Source organism: Haliaeetus albicilla, chromosome Z (genome assembly GCF_947461875.1).
Source record: "Haliaeetus albicilla chromosome Z, bHalAlb1.1, whole genome shotgun sequence".
NCBI classification, from domain to species: domain Eukaryota; kingdom Metazoa; phylum Chordata; class Aves; order Accipitriformes; family Accipitridae; genus Haliaeetus; species Haliaeetus albicilla.
The window spans coordinates 33,818,020-33,840,373 of record NC_091516.1 but is presented as its reverse complement, the minus strand read 5'-3'; the positions used below and the strand labels follow the sequence as shown (position 1 = coordinate 33,840,373).

Genomic DNA, 22,354 nt, shown 5'->3' with positions numbered 1-22,354 from the left:
GGCACGTCGCGATGCATTTTTGTCCCCGGTACTTTCGGCCGAGCCCCGAAAGGCCGCGGTGGCGGTGAGCTGCCGCTGCGGGAGACGCCGGTGGCGGCCCGGGCCGGGGGGGGGGGAGGGCGCGGCGCGGCCCCCCGGCGGCAGGGCCCCCACGCCCGGGCTCGGCACAGCGGCCCGCCCCGCCAGGGGGCGCCCCGCGGCCGCCGCCCGCCCCGCCGCTCGGGGCCGAGGCGAGGCGGGCCGGGCCGGGCCGGGCCGAGCCGGGCGGGGGAGGAGGGAGGGAAGGAGGGGGGGGAGCGGCCCGACCGGGCGGCCGCCCGCCCGCCCTGGTGCAGCCTGCCGCGGGGCCCTGCCCGCCGCCGCTCCTCGCCGCCATGAGCGCCGGGCAGGCCGCGGGGGAGGCGGCGGGCGCCGCCGCGCCCCCGGTGCTGCCCAGGGTGCTCTCAGCCCTGTTCTACGGGACGTGCTCCTTCCTCATCGTGCTGGTCAACAAGGCCCTGCTCAGCGCCTACAGGTGAGGGCCGGCGGCGCGGGCCGGGCCGGGCAGGGCCGCAGGCCGCGGCGGAGCGGGCGGCGGGGCCTGCGCCGGCTCGCCTCGCCTCGCCTCGCCTCCGGCCCAGCCCTCCCGAGGGCCGGAGGCGGTGCGGCTCTCCTCCCGGCGAGGGCAGGCTGTACCCCGCTCCCGAAGCGCCGGCCGGGGAAGCGTTTTCATCACCGTTAGCCTGACCCAGGGGCGTTGGTGCAGCTCGGGTCCCGGGGCACGGGCGCCCTAGCAGCGCAGGTGTTGGGGAACGCGCCGGGGCCCGGGTCGGTTTCTGCCATTTCAGACCCCGTTTATGCCCGGTACGTGCCCCTTCTGCAACACCGCCCGAGCGCTGAGCCGGTGGCAGGCGTGTTTTTGAAGCGTGCCAGTCTTTTCCTCGAAGGCCTTCCGTTATTCCCAGCGCCGAGGCTGGCGTTTTGCAGGTCGTGCCAGCTCGGACCACCCTTCAGGGGAACAAGCAGCGTTTCCCCTCACTGTTCCTGCCGAACGATCTCGTTGCCTTCCTGCAAGCACCTTTGTTTTCTGCAGTGGCCAGAAACGAAAGGTGAACTTTAGAAAATCTCTTAACCATAAAAACACTGAAGAACTACGTCTGTGATTTGATGCGGCGTTCCATATGGAATCGTTGTCCTGTAGCTGTGGTCCTCTCACCGTTAATAGTCTTTACTTAAAAGGTTTGCTCTGGTTTTGCTGTGTTTAAGTCATTATGAACTAAAAACAGGAAAGGAAAAAAGCCAACAAAACAAAAGGAAAAAAGTTAAAAACCAAAACTTGCCATTATTTTCTAACGTTGAGTGCTATTTGAACACATAACAGCTGTATATAACGACTCCCAGAAATGGTGCATGAGGCACGTTGAGATTTTGCTTTATAGTGGTTTTCATAATACAATCTGCAGCTCCCTATAAGTCCCTGGCATATGTCTAGCACATCTGTGAAAGATAGTCGAGGACAGCATGTCCTTCAGTGAGCCCAAGTTTTGTATCAAGAGTTTACAGCATTGCTGGGAATGTTTAGGGCTATCTGCAAATCAAAAATGGCTGGAGAAATCTGTGTAGTACAGATGAGTGAAGTCTCCATATTTATATGGTGTAGCTAAAGTACAAACCACAGTTTAGGTGTCACATGATTATAAATGGAAGTCCCATTTCTTTGGGTTTTTTTCCCTTTTTCCCCCTAATACCCCTGTGTCCAGGATTCTCTTTTGCTGCTGGCTGCTCCTAACTCTTTATCTGTGTTATGATTCCAGTGTCCTTATGGCCTTCCTTCTGCAATTCAGGGCACTTCTTTCTTTTGCTAATACTGTGTTCCTGTCCCAGTGGTGCTTATTTGAGATGTATGTTTCTCAGCATACCATGCAGTAGTATAGCGTATATTCCTGGTGGCTTCTGCGATAAAGAGCCGCAACCTCAAGGAGCCTTGATAATGGAAAATTACAAAGCTTGTTGGGAACGTGGACCCTCCTTAGGCGTTCGTTAGTGCAGATGTGCGCAGAGAATGAAATCGGGTTTATTTAGATTCCTTGAATGCAGGTTTGTGTGTGACCATCCCTGACGGTGCAGTCCAGCAAAATGCTGCATGACTCCTGGGAAGCAGCAGGAGCTGTCACATTTAGGGAGTTCCTTGACACCTGAGGCTTCTGGGCAAAGAGGCTCCAGACACTGCTGGTTATGGCATAAAGCAGCCATCCATCGTAAATAACTTCTTCACTTGTGTTTCAGTATGCATACAGAGAATTAGCAGTTACTGCCACACCTTTATTGGTTTTACCTTTATGTAGAATTAGGGAAAAAAATGGAGCCACTTAGGGTCTTCAGGTGTCCTGCTAAAGTTTCTGCTTTCTTAACATTCAAGTACCCATGCTTTCAGCTAAAGCTAACTGAAGGGGTGTTGTAGGAATTTAGCTGTTTTAGCAGACAATAGATGTTTCTACAACATTTACCTAGGTACTTTCTTTTCACAAAAACATATTTTTAGTGTGTTTGGGCTGTGGAGATAAGCTTCCAAGTTAGGGCAAGTGCAAGAGGTTTAACTTACTATACCATCTCAGGATGCGTGCTGTCTATGTGAGGCCACTCAAAAAATTACGCATTGTTAGAGTTCTCCAAGTGTGTTACCTTCACTTACAAATATCCCCAAAACAATGAGCAATTTAGAATTGATCAGCTATGCCTATGCTAAATTAGTTGGATGCAGCTTGCATTTTGGTACAGAAGTAAAATACTAGGACTCCAGTAAGTGTAGCAGTTCCTGAGCTCTTCTGAAAGACAGGCCAGTCATCCACATATCCAGTTGTTGACTTTGGTGCTAAAATTAAACTTTTTTTTTTCTTTTTTTTTTCCCTTCTTAGTATTAAATCTCTGTTTATGCTTTTCAGCTTCCCATCACCAATGTTTCTTGGAATTGGACAGGTATGTTCACAAGTAAATCATACTAAATGTGCTCATTATTTTGTACGTTAAACTAATGTTTGCACAGAGATATATTTTAGGGGGGGAAATCTCTGTTATACTGCACTGCTTGTCTTCTGGATTAGATACACTGTAAGGAAGAGTGATTTGTTTTAGTGAGATCAAGGAAGTTTCAGCTTAAGTCAAAACTATTGCCTGGGAAGGGTAACGTAAAGGACTGGAAATGCCATTTATTTCCCCTTGTAGAGATAGTAGTTAAGAGACCTGGCCTTCAAAACTGTCAAGATTTGTTCTACCAAATGCATAGATCCTATGAGAATTCTGGAGCATTTGTGGATTATATGCAGAGATTATTACCCCTATCTGTAAAAAAACTGTATATTTCCTTATAAATATCTCCCCCCTTTCCCAGCAGTTTTACAGTAGGACTACCACACAATTTTGGTTCTTTGTTGCCTTATTTGCCTGTGGGCAACTTGGACTACTGCAGCAGAAATAGTTTTTTGTTATTTTTTTTGTCAGTAGGCATCATAGTAAAAACAAACCTCAAACGTCTGTGTACATGGTCCATAAAGAAGAATGTGTGACTCTGCAGAGGGATAGCTGGGAAAGATAGAGCCTTGAAGCAAGTGTTGTTTAGGCAAATTTAAAAGAGAGAATATACTTTCTGCCAAGGTTGCAAGCTAAGAGTTAGTAAGGAAGAGGTGAAAACAGGGTACTACAAGTCTGACATCTCTGCTGTTTGGTGCTGAAGAGAGTAAAATGTCTTGTAAACTCTTTGCTGTGTGAGAGGGGGAAAAAGAGTTTCACACATCCAGACTGCTCAAGGAACCACACATCATGCTTCAGTGGAAGCCAAAGACTAGAAAATGTGGCAGTAATTCATGTTAAGGGCAATGATATGGCTTTGTTTCTTTGCAGAACTTAAGACTTAATGGCATTTCCATTTTTTGTTGACTGATCCTTCCAAGACTTCCCTGAACACTTTGTAAAGTGCATATAATATGGTATAATGCTTTAGTCTGCAGAACATGACTCCACCCCATTCTCTAGATAGCCAATTATTATATTTTTGTATAAAGGAAATTTTAACTTTTTTTTTCCCTCTCTGGGGCCATCTTTAACTCTTATGATGTGGGATTGCTCAGATATTCTCCTTCATTCTGTCTGTATCTTTATAATTTCTTCCTCATGTTGTCAACAGACTGATCAATGCACAACTCCTGTCTTGCAGTACCAAAAAAGCTGTAGGAATGATTCCGCAAACTAAAGAGCACTCTGAGTGAAAATAACATGATTATTCTGGGATCCTGTCCTGTTTTTTTCTCAGCTTCTTCTCAGCATGCATTGTTTCACAGGTTGCCACTAATTTTCTCAAGCTAGTAAAACATATGTCTATATTGTAGTTTTAAATAAATAGCTGGCAAAATTGATAAGAATAAAGTTATTCCAGTTTATTAATTGCATGCTATGGTGTTCTTTGAAAGAAATATGTAATACCTAGCATTTGTCAAATGCATATAAAGATTTTTCTTTGAAAGGGTTCTTTCATTCATACATTACAGTTTTACTCTTACATGACTTCTTTTTTCTTTTTTTTTTTTAGATGGCAGCCACTATACTTATCTTGTATGTGTCAAAATTAAATAAGATTGTTCACTTCCCTGATTTTGACAAAAGTATACCTGTTAAGGTAAGGATTGTGTAGGTCCTGATATTAATAAGAAAATGTTACCTCTTATAGTGGCATTCTTTCTATGGAGACAAGATATAAAAGAAGAACAGAAAAAATTTTGCATTTGTTTGTGATTGTATCTTTGTTTCATTTAATATTGGATTTGATCATTTTATTTTCACTGCAGTATTCTGGCCTTTTTTTTTGTAGAGAAATCTGGTGCCATTTTGTTACGCAGTAAATGGGAAAGGGTGCTGTGCCTTCATACAGCTGGACTAACTCTTTCACATTCTTGAAGTATTTTTCTGGATGTATACAGCTCCCCATGGGATCAATGAGACATCTGTATTTAAGAAAGAATTTTGATCACAGCATAAAGGGAGAAAGGCTCCTTGGAAATTTGAGTGGGACCTGCGATAAAACAATAGAAAAAGGATATGCAGTAGACCAAAAACCCGAACAACAGTTGACTCCAAATGTAAGATTTATGTTCCATAGGAAGGGCTAAAGTAGTGCCCACTGAAAACACTGTAGGTAGAGACTAGCTGCATCATACAGACCTTAAGTGTGTATGGTCTAAAGAGGCAGGACAGAGAAAATATGAGAGGATCTTTTATTATCTCAGATTGGGAACTAGGATCTGAAATGACTACAGCAATGATCCGTGTAGATTTTTGCATCCGTATGCAGTGTTGCTGGAGCTTTACTTTGATGCATAAGCCTCTGGATTTATATCTTGTTGCAGGGTATTGATCAGTGTTTGGTCAGAGATGCAGGGAGTGTTAGCTCCCACCTCTGCTACAGCGCTCAGATATAATAGCTTTTCAGGCCAGCATCTTCATTGCAGAATCTTGTCTTACTATCGCTTATGAGGTTTACTATGAACGTCTTGCAGGCATTGGTGAATGCTGTTTATTCTTAATGCATGTTGAAATCATTGGCATTTCTGCATGTGAAAATCTTGTAGGAATATCTATAGCATCGATTATAAAGTGGACAATCCTTGTTTTTTCCAAAATGTGAAAGAAGAAGGTTTCCCAGTAGGTAGTTTTGAGTTCTGCATATAAACAACTTGTTGAGACCTTGAGGAGTTTCTTCCCTCCACCTCCCCCAGTCCCACTACTCTCCCTCTCTGCTGTTGCCTTCACTTTAACATCAGTACAAAGGCATTAAAAAAATATAGCACCCATTTTCTTTGTCCTAATAATATCTATCCCTTGGAAGACTTTCCTGGATATGCTGGGAGCGGTCAGCGCTGCAGCATCCAGGACTTGCATATTGCTTGTAGTGCTGGATTTGACTAGTCACAGTGAATCAGCTGGATTGCTCATTGTTGATTTCTTTACTTTTTAAAGCACCGTTTGACTTAGACTTTATCCTTTTGACAACATTTGCTTTCAATGACACTAATATTGTCATTGCTTTTTACTCCCAGACTGGTTTATGTCCTCGGTGCTTTCAGCTAGAGTCTTAAGTACTTATTTCAGTGACGAAGCTTTGGAGTTCTTGACCCTTTTTAAGTAAATGTTTCATTGATCTCTGGTGTTGTGCTGGATGTTGTAATTTTGTCTTTACAGTAGACAAATTTCAGAGGAAAGAGAAGGTAATGTCAGCTCTGTTTTCATCCTATGAATGAAATAAACCAAATTTTTCTAAGTAAAAATTTGCAGGAGAGATAGTGCATAGCAAATTTTTTGCAAACTTACATTGACAGGCTGAACATTTGTTGTTACTTATACTCCTGTTTACTTTATAGTCCTATTTACTTTTACTGTTACTTTCACTTAAAAGTTAACTTTATTTAACTATCATTAACTTCTATGACACTTTTCTCCTCTCTCCTCTTTGCTGTAAAAGAAATGCAGAATTTTTAACGTAGATAAAATGCAGCATACTCCTCCGTGTGCTTTTCCAGCACACAGTGCTTTGAGAGGGCATAGCCTCCAACAAACAATGTCTTCCGAAACAAGTATAGGCACAAAAGCAGCAGCTATTACATGTGTTAGGATAGAGGATTTGTTTTGTCTTTCTGCCATTTCAGCTCCAGTTGACTGATAGTGAATGGGACTAGATGTACACGCCACCTTTGTCCCCTTGATTACTTTGGTTGGTTTTAATCTTTTGCAACTTTTCTGTAGTGGGAGAATTAACAGCTTTGAGCTGCAGCTGAATATTGTGTAGGGATCTCTGACTTCTTGTACATTTTCTTAAGGCTCTGAAGTTGTGTTACTGTTTCTCTGTATTGTGTTAGGGCCTGTATGTTTCTGTGTGAGTCAGTCTCATTATACTAGAAGCTGGAAAAGGTAAAGTTTAATTTACCACTAAATACTTACCTTTCCTTTCTAGTGTCTCGCATAGCATAATTTGTTGGGTAGATCTAAAATGGGTTATCTTCCAGGAATACTAATATATGTGGAGTACCTAGAGAAACACAGCATACTTGAAGTTTATTCATTCTTTTATTCCACCTGTTCTGTTGCTTATTTAGCTACTGTTATTAATATTACTTTTATACCTAAAATTCAAATATTAGGATGGGTATTAATCTGAGGGTTACAGTAATTAAAACTGATTAACATTTACTCTAAATGGAGTCTGAGTCTCATTAGAGGTAGATTGCGACTCTTCTAATGAAATCAGTGAAGCTGTAGTGGTGAATGGTCACATGAACAAGAGCTGCAGATCAGTTTGCAGCATAGTTACATTTTTTTCCTTAAAAAAACCCCTCTTTCTTGCTAAAAGTACATCTGATATTACAGGTATCAAATTCTATCAAGTAAAGTTTCTTAACAGTGCTTCAAAACATAATAATCTGAGTTGTGCTTTTAATTTTATCACAGTTGTTTCCTCTGCCTCTGATTTATGTTGGAAACCACATAAGTGGATTATCAAGTACCAGCAAACTCAGGTACAGTAAATGGAAGTTATAAGTAGACTGTTTGGATTTTACCCTATTCTTTGTGGGGGTAAAATATAAACACTAACGAAGAGCATTGTATAGGGACTGAAATGCATATTAAGTCTGTCTGTCTAATCTCCTGGTATTATTACAAAATTCTTAACCTAACGTTTGATCTGTTTATGAGTTATATGCTTCTTTTAAGCGGAGCTTAGCCAGGCCTGTACTGACAGAAAATCACAATATTCCCCTGTGTCAATGAAAGTGCTTTCACTTTCCTGTCACACCAAAGCATCCAGCTTTTTCTGGGTGTCCTAACCAGAGAGTTTGAAAGCTATAAAAAAGACGGTTTTGAAGGAAGGAGAATAAGGGAAAGATTTGTACCATGATGTCAGTGCAGGTTATTTAGGAATCATGAAGAGATGGAAAAACTACTGTGCAGTGGGGTGGTGGCGGTGGTGTAGCCCTGCTGAGCACCAAAAGCAGGTTTTGGGAGATTGCTGAAGGGTTCCCAGGCACCTGTATGCCCATAAGCGTAGATCCGTGAGAGTTGCTTCCATGCTAGTGCTAAAAAGGTGTAAGTTATGTAGAGGACCTGCTGAAATAGATGGAACAACCACATTTTCTGTGGCAGAGGAGTGCAGAAGCATGATGACTGCACCAGGACTGCAGGATACAGCACTACCATTGTGGTGGTTTCTTGTATGTTATTACAGGCTCCTGAGGATTTGGTAGTAAGGTAAACCAAAACAGTTTTTTGCAGGTTTTCAGCATTTCAAAACTTTAAGACAGATGCTGGGAGAGAAAATGTATTACTTTTAATTTGTTTACATTTCTTTTTATTTATAGAATTAATTTCCTCTGACTAGCAACATTAGACACCTGATTATGCAAATCTTTGTTGTACAAATTCAGAAGTTGTTCCACTGAAGTGACTGTTCAGGCAGATATAAGGACTTTGGCAGTACTGTCCTTAGTAGCACTTCAGCCATTGTGAATATGGAAGTAGTTTCAATTCTGTAAAAGTTTGATTCATGGGTTCATCTTTCCCATTTCCCTAACTGTAACTTTAAAAAGTTTAGTAGGTTATTTTAAACATTAAGTGCACCATGTCCTCCTCCTATGGCTGACATACCTCTTTTACATATACTATTGGTAACTAATTTTTATAACAGAAAAGTAAGAATGGCTGCAGTGTTTCTACAATTAACATTTTGTTACATGGTTTTTTGTTATATTATGTGAGGTTTATATTATGGAATTTTCCACTTTATAGGGGTTGTCTGTAAGGTGTAGATGATCTTATGCATAACTTCAAAATGTCTGTTGTAAAGTGATTAAATTCTGTGTTAGGATTTGTGTAATCCATTAATGCAGTTGCTAATAGTTATCTAAACCGAGGATTAATTGGTCCATATGGCCATACTGTCAGATTTCCAAAGTGTCAGATGCAAATGTTTTCTCAAATCAATAAGGTTTCCAACTGTATTACTTTGTGTAGACCAACAATATGTTTTTCAAAAGTAGCTGTTTGTTTGGTAGTTGCAGCTGGTCCCACCTTTCATTTTTCTTGTACTTTCTCTGATTTTTTCTTACAGATTTATTTTATTTTTTTCAAAGTACAGCTTGTCTACTAAGCATGTTTGCTTTGTATTTTATTTCTGTTATATGTTTTCAGAGACAGGTTTATTGTGTATCCTCTAAGTTTACAATAGAAGTCTTTTTTACTTACCCTGCCCATGAATTCTACAGAAAGGGTTGTTTCATAGGGGCTATGCTAGGTAGAAAATAGCTTCTATATTCCATTTCGCTGATGCAGCAGGACCTTTTAGAAGGTAGCCAATTGCATTGTTTTACAAACTGGCAAATCTTATTATTTTTCAGTGAGTTGATTATCTAATCTGGCCCTAGTGTCAGACTGACATTTTTTAATATATGCTACGTGGCTGGGAATTTGTTTTGATTGCTTACTGTTGGACTAATGGTTTCATCTTCTGGTTAGTAAAATCAGATAAGAATTACAACATAAAAATGCTGTTAATCTGATGCTATGCTTGGATTTTTTTTTTTTTTTGACAGTTTGCCGATGTTTACAGTGCTCAGGAAGTTTACCATTCCACTTACTTTACTGCTGGAAATCATCATACTTGGGTGATCCTTTTTTTTTTTTTTTCCATTTAAGATACCTTTATCTTAGATCATATCAAATGATTACTTGTGGCATCTCATCAGAATATTGAATGAGTGATTTTTACTGACAAATAGAGAAAAGCAAAGAAAGTGGTTTTATGTAGGTTTTTTTGAAGACATAGATACATATTAGTGAATACAGGAGGAAAAAAATTCAGCTTGCTCTAATTTACACTGCTTATTCTCTTGACTGTTGCAGAAGAATCAGGTAAGCAGAGCACAGCTCAGACACTTTTAGTGGTTATGGTTTGTGTGTCACCTTGGAGGCCCCTAAGCTGCAAACTGCTTCAAACAGACAGATCCTTATGTCTCAGAACAGTGACGATAGTATGGCAGTCTGCTTATGTAGCTTTCTGGTTCAAGTCTAAAAATGTACCCATTTAATGAAGCAAAGTGATATCTACCAGTGTGCTGTTAGATCAGAAAACTCCTTAATTATGGATACTTCCTTTATTTTTAATGAGAAATCAAGAAGTGTATGCTATTGCAGCTTGGGATCACTAGTTTCAGTTGTACTGACTTGGAAGAACAGGAATATAAATACATCATACTATGTCACCGTCATAGTTCTGTCTATTAGTTAAGGTGGGGTCACAAGGGGAAAAGCAGCTTGCTGAAGCTGAACCTAGGCAACATGAGAGTGATGGTCAGGGGAAGGGCTTTTCAAAAAGCCCCCAAGTAGACTGTCATCTCCTTTTGGCTGAAGCAGCAGTTGATCAATGTGATTCATATTTGGGGATGCTCTGGGATTCTTTTCTAGTTGTAAGTTCTCACATGGAAAGCAGAACTTGCTGTCTTCTCCTGTTGGCCTGAGGACTCCCGCAGTCGAGGAAAATGCGAGTCGGTGAGGTTGTCATCAGTTCTCAGGTGGAATACAGCAATGTGATGTATAAGTGCAAGCAACATCCTAGCCTAAGGGAAGCTTAAGAGCAGAACACTGTATTCATACAGACTGCCGCAGTGTATTTCCTCAGGGCTGAAAATGAGAGGACTCCAGAGAGTCTATGCTGGCTTAACTCAGGATTTGAAAAGCAGTCAAAGTTTGGGTTGTTACTGTCTAGAGTCATTATGATAAAAGCCTAATATATCTAGAGACTGCATACAGCTTTGTTGTTGGGACAGTGGTCCACAGCTGTGCTTCTTTGACACACAGATTTCTGCAAGAGCATTGTATGTTTTGGTTTGATGGATCTTTTCTCACAGGCCAGCTCAGAGATGGGGCCTGGCCTGAGAGAATGACTAGCAGAACGTCTGTAAGGCACATTGCAGTATGGTGCAAAAATAAGTACTTAAGACATTTATAAATAAAGTAATACAGGTATAAGAAGCAAAATAGTTTTATGGCATGTTTTTCCCTACTCTGTGGCAGTGCTGATGTAGACATAGTGAAGAATATCATAAGCTTCTGTGCTTTCCCCTTCAAGTACAAGGTTTAAGTTTGACTTCAGAGTAAGTATCTATTTGAAAAATAGCTGAGCTAGTGTGCTGTACAGCATCTTCCCCAAGAAAGGTGGGATGAAAAACTCCATGAGATATGTGTAGTGATTTTCCTTTATTGGATTACTGGAAGACACTGAAAGATGTCCATTATGAATATTAATACACAGTAAATTACAGTTTGTTTCAGCACTGTTACTTTAAACCTTTAATCTTTACTTTTAAAATTATCTAGTAGGAGAATGGTCACAATGCTTTTTCAGTCTCTGTTGTCAGGGTCAAGGTCTGACAGTGTGGCACATGGTCAATCACATTGCTTCTGTAAGGTTATCAAGACCTTGCCCTCCTGTTAAATGTTCTGTGATTACTAATCACTTTGAAACTTTTCAGACAGACAGCCATTTAATCTCCTCTTCAAATAATGAAAATGTGAACTGTCTAATTTTTGCCTACAGGAAACGATACCCACTGAGTATTATAGTCAGCGTATTTGCCATCATTCTTGGGGCTTTCATAGCAGCTGGGTAAGGTTTTCATTTGTTATACAAAGTCATGTTATGAGAGGAGGGACCCCAGGAGGACTTTTTCCTTGTTAAGTGCCCAGTAAACCTAAGTTGAGATCAGTTACTCTGGATTAAGTTGATTTGGAAAATCTCTCTAGTGACATCATTGGGAGGTGCAGGAATGCAAAGGGAAAAATTAAACTCCAGCTGGAAGTATTTGGGTGCTTCTTTCCCCCCTCTAGGTTTTCCGTGGTTGCAGGATCATAAATGAAGCAAGTTAAAATTGTGAGGAGTGCTGCTTTTATTTCATAGTAGCAGTGTATTTTAATAATCTTAGAAAAATATATTCTTGTTCTGGATAGAAAGACTGCTTTTTTTGTTGTCAAATATTGTTTTGAGTTAGGCAGTGTGTGTTTTTTAAATCACTTTGAACAAGTTCAAATGTGCAATTAAGTTCACAAAGCACTCATCTGCTAGTCCCCTCTGTTTTCTTTCTGTTTGAATATTCCTTTACTTAACTGGAACTGTAATGTTATTTTTTGTCTCTTGGATTTGCTATGTACAAAGGTAAATAATTTCCATGTGATGTGACTCAGATAGAGCCATGTCCTACTAAATGAATTACCGTATATCCATGAGGTTACTAGTCAAAACAGAAAGGATGACAATATGTCTGGTCTGACTGTAAAAAACAAGTAGTTAGACTTTATTCCATAGTTACTTTTTGTGTTAAAAGAAATAGATAAGTAATGCTCAGTAATAATTGGACAGGTTGTCAGGATTGAGGCAGATGGAATTTTTCAAAGAATGAAAACTGAACATTTCCTGCCACTTCCGCACTAAATACTGGGAACTCTCTGATGACTCATTTATGATGGTCCTGTGACTGGAGAAGTGTAAAGTACTTCGATTTACAAAGAAGGCTTAAAGCAAAACCTGTGACTTGCTGGAATTCTCAGGATTTGTATTTCCTCATTTATGATATTTCTCTAGGTAAACAAGGTAATACAATGCTCGTATACTGTTTGCTTATTTACAATATACTATTTTTTTCCCAGGTCTGATCTGTCTTTTAATCTGGAGGGCTATACCTTCGTATTGCTAAATGATATCTTCACAGCGGCCAATGGAGTTTACACAAAGCAGAAAATCGATCCAAAGGTAACTGGGTTGGTTAGGTTGAATTTAACATTATGACAATATGATAACAGTGGGTTACTTATTGTATGACTTTATGAACATCCAGTTATGAACTAATAGTTTCATTTGCTTTAGTATTTTAGTTGATATATACATCCTTAATACAGAACAGCTGGGAAAAAACTTGTTACTAATATCTCAGGCCAGGCTTAGATAAACAGTGTTTTTGTTTTCTCCCAAGTCTTTTAGGCAGAGTTTGTAGTGGCTTTAAAACGTTGCTTTTGGCTAATAAAATAAAATCAAGCCAGGCCCAAAGCAAATTGTTTACCTGTAAACTTGAGATATATAGATAGATAGATAGATAGATATATCTAAGGAAGGTGACTTTTTGACTAGAAACACACGTTAAGTGAGGTTACACACTTTAAGTGAGATTTTTATGTTACATGAACTTGTGGGTAGGAACAGACACCTGTCCAGTTTGAGTCAATAACCACAACAACTGATATCTTTTTTGGCTGTCTAAAAGCAAGTCTACACCAAACCCAGGTATGCAAAAGAATTAGGTGATACCTTGATACATTATACTTTATGTAAGCATTGAGCAGGCTGCTCTTCAAATACAGTGCCATGAAAACACACCAAGCTATAACAAAGAGCAGTCTTGGAGATGCTGGATGGAGGTTTTGTCACTGATTTTTGTGGTTTAGTCTGTACAGTGGAAATATATATCTTTTAATAATCTCATGAGTCACATCAAATCCAGACTCTGTATTTTTTTTAATGAGCAGCACTTAACAGCCTCACAGTTTTCTACAAAATACAGGATTTAATTTTAAAGCAAGAGATAAGCTGGAGAGATTTGCTAAGTAACATGGCCAAATCTGGAGGAAGGGAAGGGTCCTTATTCATTCCCCTAATCTTCTGCTTTTGTGTCAGGCAAGTTAACCAACAGGATATATATCCCTCAAATTGCTTGAAGTTACATCAGTTACTAGTGATTACAGATGCTCCATCTAGGAGTCAGACTTCATTAATTTTCCTGTTATGCTGGCCCCAGGGAGCCACTCTGCCCTGTGCTTTCGTGGTTGATTTGCAGTAGATGGAATGGGTAATCCCTTGGCCAGGCAGAGACTTACGTGGAGTCTAACATAAAGCAGTTCTGAGCCAGTGCCTTGGGAAGTTTCTGACTAGCTGGTGTTGTACAGAAACTGTTCAGGGTATAGCAGAGTAGTAATATTCTGCTGAGCATACAAAGTGACTGAAGTGAAAACTCGGCTCAGTACCCAACTATCACAAGCTTGTATTTTAAGTTGGAATGTATTGTTTTGTCTGTTCATTGACGATAATGTCAGAAGGATTGCCAGAGTAATATTTAGTATTTTGCTCCCAAATGGCTTGTAATTCCAAACACCATGTTTCATTTTTCACAGGAGTTGGGAAAATACGGTGTCCTTTTCTACAATGCTTGTTTCATGGTGGTTCCAACAGTTATTATTAGCTTTTCTACTGGAGACTTTCAGCAGGTAAGGAGCAATATTATATATCTCAGAGTGATAATGGTATTTTGTTCATTTTTTTCAGTTGGGGGGTGGGTGGGGTTTTTTGTTTGTTTGTTTTTTAAAGAGGTAATCCTACCTCCATGTTAGTGACTATTATTTGAAATATGTGACTTGGACTTGCCCTTCACAGGTAAGAACTTGTAATTATTCACTCTAAGGAGAAGCTGAATTTGTGTGATAGCCCTTGTATGAGTCTTTGTTTAAGAACTAATGTATGACTGGGGACTCTCAGCTAGAGCAATTGCTTGGGAATCCAGCTGCACTGTGTGATTGCCACATGCTCTAAAATGAGATTGCAAATACCAGAACCAGACAATTTCCAGTCCTTCTCTCATTCTGATGCACAGAACAGATTCCTGTTTAGTCTCAGTCTAGTTTAGTAACCTACATTTTACATTCTTATAGAACGACAGCATGACTCTCCATAGCTAATCATAATACAGTATAATACTGTAGGCAGTATGTCCTGGCATGTAACGTATCAGACCAGGAGGTTTGTGTTTTTCTGGCTCCCTCATGGACTTGCTGAGTTGCCTTTTTACTACCAGTAAAATGAGTCTAGACATTCGTATTCCTTTTTGGAAATCTTTGAGATTTGCCACTGAAAATTGTTACAGAGCTTGGGGGTGTCATAAATCATTCCAGTGTCCATGATTTTATCATGATGTTCTTAGAAGGCTGCTTTAAGTGGAAAAATTGTCATTCCCTGAAAATGATGGATTTAGGTCTGCTCTGAGTGTGAAATCTCTTCTTGTGACATCAGTCCAGCATGACCTTGTGCCAGTTTAGGAAAATGCAGCTAATGCCCTTCTTGGCAGATGTAGTGGGGACCAAGTTTGTATGGCTGTAAGGTTTCGACTACTTTCCCAGCAGATGGGCCTGGAGGCATTTTGAGAGAACTGGACAGGGAAGTCTACCTTGTTGCTAGGTTTATTCCGTGGGAAAAATAAAGAGTGTGTTGTGCCCACATGTTGAATTGGCACAAACAATTTAATGCTTAATTGCCTGAAAAGAATAAATATCAGAGAAATGCATAGTGCCTATTTTGCATATGCATTGGCTTGATTACTTAATATTAAAAGTCCCATTAAATGTTGTGCATAACTCGTGTCAATGTGATGCACAGAGATTAAATCACAGAAAAATGGGAGAAAATGGAAAAATACTGATGAAAAGTCAACAAATCATTGTAGATAACACCTGTATTTAGCAGATTTTCAGGCAATAGAAGTTGGCTTGCTTTTACCCTAGCAGAGCTTTTTGCCTTGGTCCATCACAGACAGTGCACAGCATGTATCTTTTGCCAGTCAAAATATCGGTGCTGTGTCTATGTGACAGGGAGATTGCTTCTGCTCCTCTAGCTACTTCTGGAATGGTAGTTCCCACATCTTGTAGAGGCTGCAGTTTGGGAGTGTCCCAGTTATTCACTTGTCCTTCACCAGCTGGCTGACTAGGAGGACAGGAAAGCACGATACAATGGAAGAGAAAGGAAGCCCCAGAATGTCTCTCAGTAATACTTTGCAGTTTGTTGTTGCACACCAGCGCAATTCTAGCAGGCCAGAGCTGCCCAAGATCCCTCTAATCTGTTACCTCAGGTGGTGGAGGCTCAGCTAGCCACAGCTCAGCATGGAGCAACAGCCTTTATCCTATTTCTCAGGGATGTGTTCAGCCTTTGCTGAGTTTTGTGCTGATAAGGGTGACTTTAAACTAACCAGATTAAAATGAGGCATATCCTGGAGTTACTAAGAATGGAAAAGAACCTGTGACATGTTTTCTTAGTGACTGTTGTGTTGCACTTGTTTGTTTGTTTGCTGCATGTCACTAAGGAGCAGACTTCAAAGTGATGATTTAGCCTTTTCATTGACCTTCATTGATGAGAGACTTCCGTAATGCTTATAGAATATACTTTTGAGCTTAAAAATGCAGGCTTAGACCTTGAAAGCTGTTAATGAATGAATATATGGTATGAAATAGATTTCAAGGAGATTACTTATTTGCTTTTTCTCTCTGTCTCAAATCAACACTGTTTATTATATAATATTAATCACAGTGTTTGTATCTGTATCAGTAAATATAAAACCACAAATTCTCTGTATTGTATTTATATTTATGGCTTGCAGTGTGCGTTTTTTTATCTGCACTGCTATACATGTTACAAGAATGTGTCTAGGTATCGTGGGTGCTGTCATCCTGTTGTCTCTGAAGTTAAATGCATCAAAATGTTTCTAGTAGTAATATAAAAGTTTCATAATTACAATGTGAATCAAGTGTATTTTGTGATTTTGCACATTTTCATATTACCTACATTTATATGTGTTTACAGTTGATGATATAGCACATAATTCTTGCTTTCTCTTTTTTTTTGTGTTTTAATAGGCAACACATTTCCAGCACTGGACAAATTTTTTATTTGTCTTTCAATTTGTTCTTTCCTGCTTGTTGGGGTAAGGACACAGGGCAATCAAGTAAGGTGTTTTAATGACAGTGTTTCAAATTGCAAATCTCAAATGTAGGACTCACTAATAAGTTATGTTAAACTTCTAAGAAAATATATTTTCCCTCCAGGCTTCTGTCTTGTCTTTTTATTATTTCTAATAGTGTAAATAACTGTTTTAGTACTATCTGTGTTGTTGACCTCACAGGACAGTGGTCAACAACATGACATTTAGCTTTTTACTTACTGTACTCAGTGTCTCTCTGCTGGCCACCTCTTCTGATTATCTGACTTCTTCTTTGCAGTTAAAAGAACCTAAGCCCTTTAGTATAGGAACTGTTTCAGTTGTTTGTTCTTTAAAGTACCTGGAAAAGTGTGGGAGACTCAAAAGTAATGAAACAATGCTTTGTTCCTGTTGGAACTGCAGTCAAGGGAAGAACAGAAAAATGTGTTGGATCCTGTTCTGCTCTTTCACATGTCACCACCCAAGGGGTCAAAGTAACTTCAAATACTGACATTTAAGAAGCACTGCGTCTTAATGACTGACTCTGCTAGTTGGCTCTGCCAGAGCTCAAGCAGCACATTTGAACGTGTATTTTGAGTACTCTGTATATGTATATCATTAACTTAAAATACAGATCCACAGAATCTTATTTTAGCGTTTGGAAAAGGTGGGATTGAACATCCCAGCAAAATACTGATCCAGAAAATGTTGAAGTTTTCAAACTGTTCGTAAACTTCTGAGCTTCCTGGGAGGAATTCATAAAATTTTCTCCTTTACTTTATCTAGGTTTCTCTTGATGTATTCTACTGTCCTGTGCAGTCATTACAATTCTGCGCTCACGACGACAGTAGTTGGTGCCATCAAGGTGAGTTATGGAGCAGAAGACGGAGATGAGAACGCTCAAATAGGTAGGGAAGAGGATTGACTCAGCAGTGATCCTGATAGTGCTTTGAGCTGGAAACTCAAAATGAGGGCTAATATTGAGACAATGCTTGTGCCACTGCTTCTTTGATTGAAGCTCAGGTATTTCCTACAAGAGAATCTTGAACCACTTTAATTAAAAGATGTACATTTAACCACATTTCATCAGGTACTGTCACCTGCTTCAGTTCTTTATCAGGTTACTGTGAGTTAGTCAAGGTGGCCTGGTGCAAATCCACTGCAAACTGATACAGACTAACCCACTTTCGCTTTGGGCTGAACTAATTTCCATTGCAGCTAATACATAGGGCATTCATAGATAGAGAGTAATGGCTAAGCTGTAGTAAGGAGTGTGTTGCTTGGTTAACTGCTTCAGCCTCTGTGTCAGAATTTGTGTTCTAGCTGAATGGACTATTTAATCTTGGTTTGTATAAATTCTGGTCAATTTGATCAACACCAAAACATGCATGTCTTAAAAACTGAACTTCATGTCCTTACAGTCTGTTTTCTCTAACCCAGTTTAATTTAAAACCAGTGCAACTTCCTCTGTGTTGATGAGGCCAGTATGTATGAGCTGGGAACATCACTGACTGCCCAAGCACCTTTTTGTAGGCCAGTTTGCAGGGAAGCACAGAGCTGTACGTTGGAAGAGTTTTAGCAAAAGATTAAACATGTGCAGTTGTGGGCCAAACGACTGTTTGAATCTGTGCTAGCTTAGGCACAGGAATAACAGTCCTCAGGGTGCTCCCTTGCATGGGTGACTAAGGAAAACAATACCACTACCATAGCAAAATCCACAAAAGGAAGACGGTACTTCTCTTTCTACAGTTGTTACAGTTGGTTTTTTTTTTTTTTTGAAAGCTAGCAAGATTAATCTAGTATTTTTCATTCTGTGGCCCTGAAAGTGTTCTTTTAAATTTTATGTGTCTGCGTTGAATCATTAAGATAGAGCAATAGTATTTCTATTTTCTGGGCAATAATAGTCTTTGAGACATTTTGAACAGCTTCAAAAATTGAGAAGCGCTTTATGATGCAGTAGTCCCCAGTAAAAACAGGTAGAAATTATGTCACTGTCCAGGCTAGCTGCTAAAACATTTGAAACCAACAAAGTGTTGGTAAAATGGTCACACAGTTCTATAGCTTTAATTCTGTCTATAGGGGACAATTTTCCCAAAAATTGATGGGAGCGGGGTGAGAGGTAGCATTTTTAACTTTAAACTGTGCCTGCCTTGAACTTGAACCAAGTGTTTTCAATGCACATTTAGTTGGCAAAGGAAAGAGGTAACCCTTTTAAAGCAATAATTTTATTGTAACTTTAAAGCATACTTTTTATGCTTGACAACCCAAACCCTGCTTTTAAGAAATGGGATTTGAAAGGAACCTTCTAAAGATTAAAAAGAAGTACATTTTCAGAAGGTAGCCATAGCTCCATTTTGTCTAATATCAAATCGCTGATTTTCTTTTTTTTATTTTCTTTCTTTTTTTTCCCCCAGAAAGTCACTCTCAGTGCATTGCATGCATTTAGAAAACATACTGATTTTATTATTTTATTTCGCTGTTACATTACCCGTAAGGCTGACATCCTGTGAAACTAATTTAAATGCTGATTTTAGAGTGGCCAGCAACAGAGTATAGCTATTTCCTTAGAAAAGTAAACTAATTAATATTGGTTTTATTCTTGGAGATGAAAACTGACTTCAATAAACGCCTGGCTTTTGTTTCCTTTCAGAATATATCCATCGCTTACATTGGGATGTTGATTGGTGGAGATTACATATTCTCTATATTAAACTTTATAGGGCTAAATATTTGGTGAGTGGAACTTGAATAGCCTTTATTTGTTACAGCTGAAAATTTCTCAGTGAGATATAGTTTTATGTTTTGTTTGATTTGGCCTACTTGGGTGATGCAGTTTTGCAACTACTGGCCTGAGGAAGCACTGCCTCAGGATGTAAAGTTCATTACAATTAGTTATGTCTTTTCATGTCTGTTTTCAGATATTGAATCTTACTGTAGTAGGATCTTAACTATGGAAACATACCTGCAGTTTTACTGTGTGGGATTGAGTTCATTCTTTTTTTATGAGCAGCGGTTCTGAGCTGTGAGGCTTTCAAGTAAAAGCCAAGTGGTGTGGGAAGTGAGTACACTGACTGAATGAGTTGTGCCCATTGAATATGAGTTATAACTTGTGAGTTGTTACTCTTTGTGTTCGGATGAACTGTTACATCTGTTTGTATGAATCTGTTGGAGCGACTGATAATTGATCTTTGTCTCCTTGGGTCCACTTTCTCAGACAGCTTACATGCTCTGAGGCACTCCTGATTTATGCTAGCTGGCATTCTTTGATCCTTTGGAAGGAAGGGTACATACCTGTAAAATGGTATGTACAACATCAGGTATCTCTGACGCCTCTGTTTGTTCTCTTTTCTTTAGTATGGTGGGAGGACTGAGATACTCGTTTTTAACCTTAAGAGGAAACAGCAAGCCTACGCAATCTGGGGATGAAGAGAATGCACTTCCTGAGTCAAAGTGTTAGCCAAAATGCCTGCCTTGAAAGACACTGAAGATTCAAGTTTGTTTAGCATTGCTGAGAACTTATATGCTGGAACATATTTGGAACAAGAAAAAAAAATCTACCTCAATTGCCACAGATGTGCACATAATTCATTGGTTCAGAAATATTCTTGTACACCATGTTTTTTACATGTGGACAAGTTTAATTTTAGCTTTTTTTAACACCACAAGCTAATTTATAGGAAGGAATGCCATGAGCAAATCTCAAGTTCTAAATTTCTTCATTTACCTGTACTTTGGTGCTATCTGTACTCAAAAAGATCTGCGAGTTCTGTTTCAGTGTCTGCCAGTACTCTGAGGCAAAACTCCCTGTAAAGATCACGAGGGTTGATTCACCATTGCCTTATACCATATGCAATCTTTGATATCAGTGAAGAGATGAAAGATGCTAGTGATTCAGAATGATTTCACATATGCATTTGTTCATGTGTAAGTCATGTAGAACATATGGGGCAAAGAGGAGATGTGGCCGCAGATTGTTCCCTGTGTAAGTGTTGACTAAAGAATTCAGGATATGGCCTAGTGTGTTCAGTATACATGGAGTAGACGTTCTCTCTCAATCTTTTCCTCATTCTCAATAATATCACAGTGTTCTGCTGCAGTTGTCACTGTTGTTATAAATGAACCCTCATAACTTTGCTGCAGGATCAAGGAGAGAAGGAAATTGAGAGAGGATTTTTTAATATTTACAAAGATTTTTTTGTGTGTGAGCCAGTACCAAACAGGTGATTAGGAGGGATAACAAAGGTAAATCTATTTTTGTTTAGGTACGTTCATCTTTTTATATCACGGTCCTCTTGTCTGATGTTTTGTCTATAACTACCTTTTAATGCTGCAGAGAAGTGATGCTACAGTGTACAAACTACAAGAGAGGAAACTGAATGGTATATGGAAGGCTAACTTGTGTTTAAATGAGGAGAAAGGATCAGTGTCCTGTTGTGTCTTCAATATACAGTGAAAGCTTATCTGGTACTAGTTTATGCTTAAAATTCAGAGCAAGGAATCATAAAAAGCCCAGGGGGTTGCTACAGTGGGCAGGGCTGGTCCAGTGGTTAAAAAAAAAGGTCCAGAATGTGGCGATCTGGGTTGTCATCTAGGACAATGATGGCACAGCTCTGTATCTCTATTTCCTTCTCTGAAAATACAGTTGATAATGCTTACCTGTGTCTCTGAGGTTGTAGCATTAATCTTTGAAAACATGGTAGAAGCATTGCAGCGCTGGAAGACAGCAGAGTAATTAATCTTGTTGAAGTTCTCAATTCCCTGCAAGCGTGAGCCAAGATTTTTTAAAATAATCAAATCAAAAAGATTTTGGAAGACCTTGACGTGTAACGAGGGTGGTCTAATGACTTGTTTGATCCCCGCTTGAATTAAAATACAGCTAAATCTGAAAAGCGTTACTCTGTGTGTAACAAGTGAACGACCAGACTGGGTTAGATCTAAGAAACATGTGAGCAGCTCACAGCAGAAGCTTCAGGAAATGGCTGGGCTGCCCACTGCCTGCATGGTTTTGAATGGCAAGAGGAGCAGTGACTGCAGATACTAGAAGTGGAATATAAGGGCACAGTCAAAGCGGAAACAGAAGTCTGAGTTACCCCTTTTCTCACAGCTGGCTAAGAGATGTGACTTTCATTTTCTACCTGTTAAAGAGCCAGAGAGGGAAAGGGTTGCTGCAGATATTTTAGAGAGATCTTCTGCTTTTAAAGATTTCCTTTATACTTAAAAAGCCTTCAATATTTTTTAGTCTATTCTTTTGTAGGACTCCTCTTTCTCCAGATCATCTCTACCTCCAGAATCCTAAATATTGAACCTCAACTCTCTGCAGTGGGACAAGGCATTGGAAGGTTTTCATTAATTATGAAATTATTATGAGAGCCATTTGATTGCAATAGTGATGGACACACAATGGCACCTGCTAAATAAGATGTAGTTCCCACAGAGGAACAGCTGCTGTATGCATTTAATTCATTAATATTTTGCTGTACCTTTTATAAATAAAGAAATACAGATTACAGTTTTAACGAGTTTTTCGGTTTTTGTGTGGATGGACACGTACGTAA

At 39.6% G+C, this 22,354-nt stretch overlaps 1 protein-coding gene across 2 annotated transcripts; it reads left to right on the top strand.

Moving 5' to 3' along the window:
- The first annotated feature begins 274 nt into the window (after positions 1 to 274).
- SLC35D2 (solute carrier family 35 member D2) lies at positions 275 to 22,315 on the top strand. 2 transcript variants are annotated; one of them, XR_011323231.1, is made up of 13 exons: positions 275 to 514; positions 2,922 to 2,955; positions 4,562 to 4,648; positions 7,471 to 7,538; positions 9,609 to 9,680; positions 11,612 to 11,680; positions 12,718 to 12,820; positions 14,233 to 14,325; positions 16,738 to 16,805; positions 17,586 to 17,664; positions 19,450 to 19,532; positions 19,718 to 19,857; positions 20,154 to 22,315. XR_011323231.1 is itself a non-coding variant. In XM_069776191.1 (12 exons), exons 1-12 carry the CDS (start codon positions 375 to 377, stop codon positions 20,254 to 20,256), a joined length of 999 nt encoding a protein of 332 aa, XP_069632292.1. In that variant the 5' UTR covers positions 279 to 374; the 3' UTR covers positions 20,257 to 22,315. The 2 variants fall into 2 exon arrangements, 1 of the variants encoding a protein (XP_069632292.1); XM_069776191.1 differs by lacking the exon at positions 19,718 to 19,857 and having other exon boundaries at positions 279 to 514.
- Positions 22,316 to 22,354: the final 39 nt, after the last annotated feature.

Bases quoted from the DNA above. Each gene is read 5' to 3' on its own strand.
- SLC35D2 (XM_069776191.1), top strand. From the start codon at position 375: ATGAGCGCCGGGCAGGCCGCGGGGGAGGCGGCGGGCGCCGCCGCGCCC. The intron at 14,326-16,737 runs GTAAGGAGCAAT...GTGTTTTAATAG, and splicing joins CTACTGGAGACTTTCAGCAG to GCAACACATTTCCAGCACTG. The intron at 17,665-19,449 runs GTGAGTTATGGA...GTTTCCTTTCAG, and splicing joins CAGTAGTTGGTGCCATCAAG to AATATATCCATCGCTTACAT.